Source organism: Pleuronectes platessa, chromosome 10 (assembly GCF_947347685.1).
Source record: "Pleuronectes platessa chromosome 10, fPlePla1.1, whole genome shotgun sequence".
NCBI classification, from domain to species: domain Eukaryota; kingdom Metazoa; phylum Chordata; class Actinopteri; order Pleuronectiformes; family Pleuronectidae; genus Pleuronectes; species Pleuronectes platessa.
The window spans coordinates 5,832,624-5,842,740 of NC_070635.1; the positions used below are offsets into that span (position 1 = coordinate 5,832,624).

General features: G+C 45.2%; 1 protein-coding gene across 4 annotated transcripts; it reads left to right on the forward strand.

The window, feature by feature from the left end:
* The first annotated feature begins 1,064 nt into the window (after window positions 1-1,064).
* Window positions 1,065-7,608, forward strand: si:dkeyp-97a10.2 (uncharacterized). Of its 4 annotated transcripts, XM_053433694.1 has the most exons (6): window positions 1,065-1,404; window positions 1,885-1,944; window positions 3,244-3,609; window positions 5,385-5,624; window positions 6,901-6,997; window positions 7,260-7,608. In XM_053433694.1, the coding sequence occupies exons 2-6, from the start codon at window positions 1,893-1,895 to the stop codon at window positions 7,318-7,320; spliced, it is 816 nt and encodes a 271-aa protein (XP_053289669.1). In that variant the 5' UTR covers window positions 1,065-1,404; window positions 1,885-1,892; the 3' UTR covers window positions 7,321-7,608. The 4 variants fall into 4 exon arrangements, with proteins under 4 accessions (XP_053289669.1, XP_053289667.1, XP_053289666.1 ...); XM_053433692.1 differs by having other exon boundaries at window positions 1,065-1,450; window positions 6,901-7,608; XM_053433691.1 differs by having other exon boundaries at window positions 6,901-7,608.
* Window positions 7,609-10,117: the final 2,509 nt, after the last annotated feature.

The window sequence follows — 10,117 nt, forward strand, 5'->3', positions numbered from 1 at the left end:
CACTGGTAGACTCCGGTAAACAGCACTTCTGTGTGGACACAGAACCCAGTGGGAGCCACAGCTGTTATTCCCCATGGTTATTCATAACCCCACTGCAAATACAAATGGATTTATAATCAGTTTTAAATCACTTGTTATATCTGTGCCCCAGGATGCATTTCCTGAAGTGACGATCTGTAGAGCTGAGCCCAAACGTAAGTGATGTCATTATGTTTCTCTGCTCCGGTGGTGTAAGAGAGTCGGTATCGGACAAAACAATTTGATCTCCAGGTCTATTTAATCACTTTTCCCGAGCTTTCGATCAGATTACAGCACATTGTTTGACGGGAGGGTTTTTTTTCCTCCATGTTTCTGCCAATAGCTGATGATTAAACTCTAATATATATGTGGTTGGGATGAATGTGACCTTTCATTTCAGTCGGACTTCAATCCATCAGCATCCAGTTCACTGTTAATGAAGCAGACGTAGGATTGTGAGGGTCCACGCTCCAGCTCTCCCAGGGGGAATGAGAAAACAATCAATGGCATTCCTCTTCACATGCTCGGGGGGGGGAGGGGGGGAGGGGAGCGGGGGTCTCCCTGAGTTGCATATGAGAGGAGAGAATTATTGAAAAACATAAGAATAGAGTAATTCATGTACGGCCTCTTCTTTATATTCCGAAGCCAGAGACAATGTATTGTGTCTGGGGGGCAAATAGTGTTTGTGCCGGATAAGATGCCTGCAGCACAAAGCCGGTTTCATACAACTCTGTTCCAGCATTGTCACTGGTTTCCCTTCAAAAGAAAACCATTGCATTTGTTATCTCTGTTTACAAAAGCGGTGTGAAAAAAAAAAAATCCCCCACCCCCCCCTCGAATGTGGGAGCATGTGCTAGGTGGTCTCAGGTCACGGAGAGGAGGGAGGGAGGGAAGGAGGGAGAGAGGGAGGGAGGGAGGGGGTTGATATTTACAATGGAAAGTCCAGAGAGAGGAACGTCATACTGTACAGGAAGCAGAGGGGGGAGCCGGGGGGGGGGGGGGGGGAAACTGCTTGAAAATAAGGTGACGCCTACGTGACTCACTGAGCAGACCTGACAAGCACAGGAGGAGGGGAGAAGAAGGGCAGAGGAGGTGAAGTGGAGGAGGAAGAAAACACTTTTAGCCCTTTTCCCTCCCGGTTGATTGTCTTTACAGATCTGGAGCTGCTGCCTGTACCTCGGTCGCTCCTCCCAATGCAATGGCCAACGCTGTGTAGCTATAGTTTTATTTCGGGGCCATAAAAGAGATCTACTGCACCTTAACCTCAGAGAGAGACAGAGAGACAGAGAGACAGAGAGAGAGAGAGAGAGAGACAGAGAGAGAGAGAGAGAGAGAACACAGACCTGAGCAGCTCTGTTATTGTTTGTCTCGCCTTTTGGAAAGAAGGTAGGTGAATCCCACTCGAGGGGATTTCAGTGTGGATAACTTCAAGGTAAACATCGAGGTGAACTCCAGGTTGCAGTGAATGCATGCAGGTTGTGTGTCTGCACAGCTCATCAGTGTTTCCTCTTCTCCTTGTGTGTTTTCTTACTTTGCTTGAAGGGCTTCAGTTTGTTTTTATTTGTTTTGGCAGCAACACCGTCCTCATTTTGTTCCAACTTCTCTTCCTCCCATGCCGGTATCTTTGGCTACTTCACAATTAAGGGGGGGGGGACAGCCCAACCATTTGCATTTCTGTTTTTAATAACAGGACGTGCAGCTTTGATTTGTGTTTTTGTTTTTTCATTTAAATTTCACGTCTTCTTTGGAGGGGGTGGTTATCGTCCTCGCAGCGGTGGCACCCCCGCTGCATGAGGACAAAAGGAAGTGTTGTGCTGCTGCTGAGGTCACGGACAAATTCCACCCTGTGTTCTGTCTCTACATCAGCAGGTGCTATGGATCTGCAGAGTGTCCTGTGCTGGAGAGCCGCCCTGCTGCTTCTCTTGAGTAAGGCTTTTTGTTCCTTGGCACCTTCCTAATAATTAAATTAGAAATGAAAACGCTCTCCAAACAAACTTGCAAGTGTGTAATCTTTCCTCTAAAGCCCACAGTCCTCTTTTTGTACATGAAGTCTTGAGTTTGCTGCAGGATAATGGAGGGGTGCAGCCGTCTGTTAGACAAATGAGGGAGATGTCTTCTTAAGTTTCAGCCTTTTGGTAGAAAACGTCCTTCTTTGTGTCAGTGTCCTTCCACTGCAGCTCAACAAGGAAACACTGTCCCCCCTGGACAAAACACTGCAGGTGCTTTTATTCTGAAACTTCTGGAAGATACTGATCGATTTGTTTAACTTTGTTTTTGCCAAAAGGTCAGAAAAATAAAACCATAGGAGCTCAGAGGCAGACAAACCCAACCTTCATCATCGTGGCTATAACAAACGAGTCACTAACAAAACGAGCATAGATATGATCAATTGTTCAGATTTAACTGTTGGTAATGATATAATGATTTATATTTTGGGATATCATTTTTATTTATGTTTATTTGTCATCGTTTCGCTTCGGCAGAAAGTAGGTCAGATAGGATATGGGCGGGGTTGACAGCTAGTAGCGTCCAATGGATGCAGAGATTGCAGTTGTAGGATGTCAAGCTTTCAGTCAGGCTCCACCCCCTTTCTTCTCCAAATATGGCAACTTCTGGTTTCAAAAATCAAAGATGGCGCCGGACAACAATGGGTTGACACTTGGCCAGTAAGGGATCTTTTAAAATAGTGTGTATGAACAGCAGTGATGATCACATCTAACAAAACCAGCATGTAAATATGAGCTCATGCTTTACTGACAACACAAAAATGTTGCAGCACGAAAAGAGCGATTGCAAAACTTGTCTTGGTTGATGTCCACACTGTTCACGTCTCCTTCATGCTTTGCCGATCAGGTGAAGACACTTGATTAATCCTCCTTGGAGCGAATGAACGCAGGCTTCACTGCAGCTCTGACTGGGATTTTAGGATATTGACGTGGTTTGATGGATATCACATTAGGCATGGCGGTCGTGCTCTATAAATCATGGCTTGACACTCTCTGACAGAAAGCAGCCTTACATATTCATAAAGCACACGAGGACAGAGATGAGTTATTATGCTGCTGTTCGTTTTATTAGCTTCCAGCTCTGCCATAATAATGCAAAAACCTCCAGGAGCCCAAAGGTCAGAGCTGATGAATATGAAAGACTTAAGGTCATGAAGAGAAAACATGAACTGGACTCTGATGAGCATGAAATAACAAACCGTCCACTCTCTGTCCTCAGTGCCATGCGGGTGCCGGTGTGTGTCGGTGCACATCCTCAACGAGGAGCCGCTGCACGTCATCCCCGGCTCGGGTCTGGTTCTGAAAGCCAGCATCCAGCCGGGGCCCCTGGAAAAGGTCTCGTTGGTAACCTGGGAGCGGGAGGCCGAAACCGGAGCTGCTCCCACGACAGAGACGCTGGCCACTTGCCCTGGCGTTGGCTCCAAGTGCTCTGATACGAAGCCAAATGTCCGTGTGGACGTGGAGCAGCAGGGGACGACTCTTCAGATTAATGGATACAGCAGAGCGGACAGCGGCGTGTACGCGGTGACTGTGACGGATCACAGGGGAGCCAAGACCACCGCTCACTGCATCGTCAGGGAATACGGTACAGTGTGATGCATGGGGAGGGATTTTCATAAGAGGCTTAAAATGCTGTTTTAGTTTCTTTTGTGTTTCTCTGTTCTCTAAAGGTCTGCAGGGTTAAAAAGCTCAAATTCATAATGCTCCTGAAGCTGTAACTCTGGCTGGCCCTCCCTACACACACTGGAAGCGGTTGACCAATCACAACAGAGCAGGTTCAGTTGGCCAATCAGAGCAGGTTGGGCTTCAGTCAAGCGTTTCAGACAGAGGCTGAAAAGAGGAGCTGCAGCAAAGGACATATTGAGGAAAGAAATGAGTTTTCTGAATATTAGAGCTTGTAAACTTTTTCAAGTAATAACCCAAATTAAAATGTTAACCTGAATATGTCTCCTTTGGATATAACATGAAGCCAACAGTAATTTCTACAAGCAGCGTTCATTACAACAGAACTTACTTTTACTTCCTGTCCCTGCTCATTTGAAGAATTTGTTTTTTCCATGTTGAGGATTAGTTTCTTTTCTCTGATGATTTCCTTTGGACCAAACTAATCTTCCCTCAAGGTTAATTTAATACTTTGGAGCTTTTATGACATCGTCTGTTTTAAAGGGGAGATTCTCTTCCCTCTTTCAAACAGTTCAGGTTTAAATTCAGATTCATGCTAAAGTCAGCAGGCTTTGAATCGAAGGGTTTTCACAGGGATTTCACAGAAACTACTGAACTTTCCCAGAGGAATGGGAAATGAAATCGTCTGCATTTCTCTCTCGGAGCCTCGGACTTTTCCCAGTTGTAATGGAATTGGAGATGTTCACATTTACATTTTCTTCAAGTTCTGTAAGGACCTCTTTTGTTTTGTTCGTGTTCACTTCACAGCCGAGGTTTTAACTGGCATTTTGACCTTGCAAATGGAAATCCTTCCAAATCCCTTTGGGTTTTTATATTTTTCGAGCTGTTTCTCAGACAAAATAAAGCACTTGAAAAACAGCAACATGGGAAGCGTCTAATCAGGGTTGTTGTTGTTTCTTATTTTCTGACATTAAATCTATGAAACACACTTGATTAATTGCCAAGATAAGAAATAATCAGTTTTTAGGGCTGTTAGAGAATTCTCTCTCCTCCACGATCTGATCTGGTAAAGACGACGCCTGAAGGTTAGAGGTCCGGGGATGAGAGAATGGTTTATGAATGTAAATACATATTTAGTCTTATAAACACTTTTTACATCTCAGCGTAATGATATGAAAAGATATTTCAAATACTCATCAGCTGACCTGGAGTTAAATTAACAATTATCAATGGTATTATGAATGTGCTTTAATTTCACACCAGCGGCCTCGTTTCTCTCCGCTGGCAGATGTCTCATTTCAATAATGAAACACTTGAAATTAAATTTGCCTTCAGGACTTGCTTTGTGGGTTTCTCTCTCCGACTCCGTGCTTGCAGATTATTTCGCCCCTTCTGGTCTTTTCCCCGTCAAAGCGTCTTTGCTCTCGCTCTCGTCGGCACAAACGGTTTAAATTCATCAGCTCCACTCTTCTCCACATCTGCTCTCTCAGCTTCCAGGGTTTTCTATCATCCCCATCCCCGACATTATTGCCTCACTCTCCGCTCTCATTACGCTCTCTGAAACGGAGCCAGGTTCTCCTGACAGCTTTAAACGTCTCTCATGATTCTTTGGTGTCGGCTGGTGCCCAGAGCCAAAACACCTCACCCGTTCCATTGCTTCTGTCCCAACCGTAGATTCATACCTCCATACCTCTCACCTGTTTCCCTACTTACCCTTTATCTGCTCGTCTTTTCCAGAGCCCGTGCACCACGTCTCCGTCAGCGTCAACGTGACTCACTCCTCGCTGGTGTGCGGCGAGGCCTGGGGCACGGACCCACACTTCAGCTGGCTCCACGAGCGAGTCGCCATCAGCACGACAGTCGGAAAAGTCTCCGGAGACGGGTCCATGTTGTCGGTGACCATGAGCCCCATTTGTGGCCACTTCACCTGTATGGTTAGCAACAAGATGGGCTACAGTTCAGCCACCTACACTGCAGGTACCTTGATGGAAATACTCATAAAACTACATAAAAAGTGAAGCCAGTGCCTCAATCGCCCCCTGGTGGCTGACTGCAGTATCGGTCCAAACAAAAAAGTCGAAGTACGAAAAGATATCATGTTTATGTCTGTCCACGTGTTAAAGTAGTAATTTGAGGCTATAAAAACAAAATTAATCGTCATAATTAACGAATGACGTGCCATCGTCAAGCGAGTGTATCAGCACTGATCAGACTGTGGCTGCAAAGATGACGATGTTCGTATCTGAGATATTTCGCCTTCATTTGTGGATAGTGGGAGTAAGTGGAGATGTGTCGTCCATCTTTACGTACCGTGAATGATATCATTTGTCCATCCCTCTTTATAGAAGTAGAAATATTGTTCTTAGAAATATATGAAGTACAGTTTGCAGAGCCTAAAGCTATAAAAAGCCTAAAGCTATTAAAAGTAATATAAACATTAGAAAAAAAGATTCTTGTAAACTTAAAGAAGTCAGCTATAGTCATAGCTAATAACCCGATTTGGCCCAGATTTGGCCCACATCCGGTCCATGGCTCCTGTTTGCCAGATCTGGGCTACAAGTAGGCCACCTGTCAACCAAAGGTTTGCCAAAAATGTTTTGGGATATCTTGGCCACTCATCCAATTTGTCAGGGCCACAATAAAACCAGAAGTGGCCCACATCCGTGTGCAGTCTGGGCAGAGGGTGTTTTAGCATCCATCAGCTCCTTGTTTCAGTTCACTCTCATCGATGCAACTTCTAGACACATTTTTTTTGTCAGGGAGACGCTCTGATGACCGACTGTACCTGTCTGCCTGTCTCCAGTCAGCAGAGTCGAGGCCAAGCTGGTGAATTAGTGAAGAGTTCTGCAGCCACACTGAGGCCGACATGTCCCTCAGGAGATGACTGAACATTGTCCTCACGTTCACCAGGTGGCAGACGCACAACTCCAAATGAATGATAATGTTGCCCCGTGTCTGATCCGTGTCCTGATTGCGTTCTGCTCTGGGTCTTGTATCAGTGGTGGGGTTTTCAGTGATAAAGGATTTTCCTCGGTGCGATCAATAAATCACGACCGCCACACTGCCGCCGCCGCCGCCGCTAAAGAGGCGAGGCTAATGCAATTCCTATCTGCCAAGAGACGTGATGATCCAAAGACAGTCGGGCTGTTTCAGGATGCCTCCTGTTAGCTCCGGTGTGCTCGGTGGCAGACTTGTTGCAGCGGACCTCTCAGGCCTTTTGCATACACCTCATCATCTTCTTTCCACTCGACAGCACCGTGCGAGACGGAAGGCAGAGGGATGACGGCGGCTGTCGTGTGCCTCGTTCTCCTGCTGCTGCTCGGAGGAGCGCTGGCACTTCTGCTGTGGCGGTACGGTAACGCACACACAGCGACAGGCACAGACACAAATCTCATTTCAGGCTCTGGTCATAAAGCCAAACACTGAGGGGAAATAAGAGTCTCGTAGCAAGCTGCATTTAAAAAAAACAAGTCAGTGTGCATAATGAGAACTAGATGCTGCACAGCCAGAGTCCTCCCACGTGATCCGTCTGCCGACAACACAACGAGCATGCTCACTAAAAAGGTTTGTCACCGCTGTGTGATCTGAGATTTCACGCGGCTTCTTTTTCAGGCGACGCCGGCACAACAACAGAGGAGACGGCCTGCACGAGCGTTTGGAAGAAACCATCTGAGAGGAAAAAAGACCCACAGCCTCACTTCCTGTCCTGGGAGCGGTATGACCTCACACTGCGGTGGAACAATGTGAAGAGTGAACTGCTCGCTGGGAGATAAAGACACTAAATAAATATCTGAAACTGGACATTCAGCTCGACGGGCCAGCAGCGTCGCTACACTTCCTCCTGCTAGGCTGTATCTGACTCTGTATTTGAATAGTGAAAGCACTGATAATTTTTGTATATCGTCTATCCTTTGTATTTAACATGTACTTGCCTTCATAATAAAACCGCTTTTCAATATGTGAGCGAAGCTTAAATCGATGATTCACTGGAATATATCTGAAAATAATTAAACTTGTTTGCACGATTGCCCAAAACATAATTCCAGAATTTCAATAACAGCCATGGGAAGTTCAGGTGGCCTGAAGGAAACTAGCTGAGGACCATGACACCATCTCTGACACTGGACCAGCCATTAGGATGATGTGCAGTGAACGAATTCTTCAGAAGGGAGAAAATAAATTGGTTATTGAGTCACATTCTGCCACAGAGCGATGTTTTCTAGTGTAGATGTGACTTCAGAGTTGTTGCAGAAAAAATATGTTATTAAAAAAGGTTGGAGTAAAGAAGTGTTTATTTTTTGGAATCAAATTTGGAATAGATCAAGGTCAGAAAAAGACAAGACGGCCAGAGCATGAAAAAGCATAACAAAATATAATATGTTTCATTGCACAAGAAAACACCAGAAATAATGAGTTAATACAAATAAAATGCAGCTTCCAGTAGAATTTCTGATTTATTGTATCTCTTTATTGCTAATCCTTCTGTCACTGATTTTGTCGATGCTTGAATTTGGCTTTGTCATAGTCTGTATATAAAGATGAGCGATCCATCTCCACTTCCTCCAAATGAACAGAAATGAAACCAAAATATCCCAGATATGAACGTTGCCATCTTTTGCCGATTTGGATCCAGAGCAGTGGCGATCGAACACTTGACCAATCGTGCATCTTACTGAGAAACTTATCAACAAAATAAACACTTGGTTTGATAGGAACTGTTCATTTTTGCGTAAAAATGTATTTGACATGTACTTGGCCCGATTAGTTTGGCCCATAAACTAACATGGAGGAGGCTTGGTCTATCACCCCAGCCAGCCACCTGAGGGCAAATCATCAGCTTTGGCTTCACTTTTCAGGAACCATCATCTCTCCATTAAACTTTTATTTTAAGGGTTAATGTATCTCCCGGTTTTTTTAATTTAACGTAGATGTTTTTTTTCCCTCTTCGTTAAAGTGTTGTGTTTCCATCCAGATGTTCTGGTGAAGTTCACGGTGAGAAATGAACCCAGTTACCCCTCAGCACTGACACGGCCGAGCTCCACTGGGCCATGGTGGATCACGTGGGAGGAAACGGAACCAGAGGTCAAGTGGAGGACAAGTCATATCAGGTGCTGGAGGAAAAGACATTGAACATCTGCTGTGAAAGTTCGGGCGTGCCTCTGGGAGGTTTAACCAAAGAATCCATTTTTTGCTTTTTGCTTTCTATGCCAATATTTGTCGAAATGTATTAAAAGAAAAGTTGCTTTATTCACAGCTGCAAGAGTCCTGGATATTTCCAGCCCTTAATACGGATACAAGCATGGCAGGTACGGCTTAAAGCTCCCAGAGGCTGTACTCTGAGATGGAAAAGACAATGATGAAATATTATGAAAATGGAATGAAAACTGGTGTGAGAGTGGAATACTGATCACTCTCTGAAGCCACATTGATGCTGCGGGTTGCCGTGTGCCTGCCCTCTAAATGCACCCGTCCTATAAGAAACCAATATGTCAAAAACGCAGGAAGTATACAAAGCTCATGCGTCACTGGGTTCCGATTATCCCTCTCGAGAGCACTTTTGACAGTGGGAATGTAAAGCGAGGGCAGGACATTCCTCAAACTGCTTTCTTCCCGAGATTTCTGCCCAAGAAAAATCCCCCTTGTGTCACGGAGCCATTACCAGAGCTCTCAGTGTGTGGCTGGTGTACCCGGTGCTCCCCAGGCATTCATGCACCTCCCGTCAGAGGCCAGAGGAGATGGAGGTGCAGCCGAGGCAAATCCATCAAGTGGAGCTCAGCCTGCTCCTCTGAAGCTGGACCTGTATAATAAATTAGTCCTGCAGCTCCTGTTAAAGAGGTCGGAGGACATTTATCCTGAGAAATATACAGCAAGTGACATTTGTACATTTTTAACTATTAAAAAGACCAAAACAAATAACAAACAACGGCTAATTCACTGATTATTAACCCAAAGCATCATGTAGTTTAACCTTTTAGGAAGTATAGCTGAGGCTGATCTAAACAAACTTCCACTATCTGTACTGCTTGTCATTTGGGGGGGGGGGGGGGGGGGAGTCTCAGCTGACACTTGACGACAGGTGGGGTACACACTGTGAATAGAAAGGCCCGGTCATACATACGCAGAGCGGTTCACATTACAGCGAGGAGGCAGAAAAAACATTTGCTTCCTGTGGCTTCATGTGAGTTCAACTTTTGCAGAGCTTGCCGGTGATATTTGCGTCACATTAGCCGAAGTGTGGCCGGACTCTAACTCGCAAGTCACAAATCAAAGTATGAGCCCAATTGAAGTTTTGACCTGATGGTGGCGCTACATTAATAAGGGAGGGGATCAATATATTTAGTATTTTAATTTAACCGCCACAGGGTACGACGAATTTAAGCTCCACATTTCAGGGAACGCCCATTTGCTATGTTGCTATCATTGGTTTAATGGAGAATATTCTGCTCATATTCAGGTTCATAATTGTTATT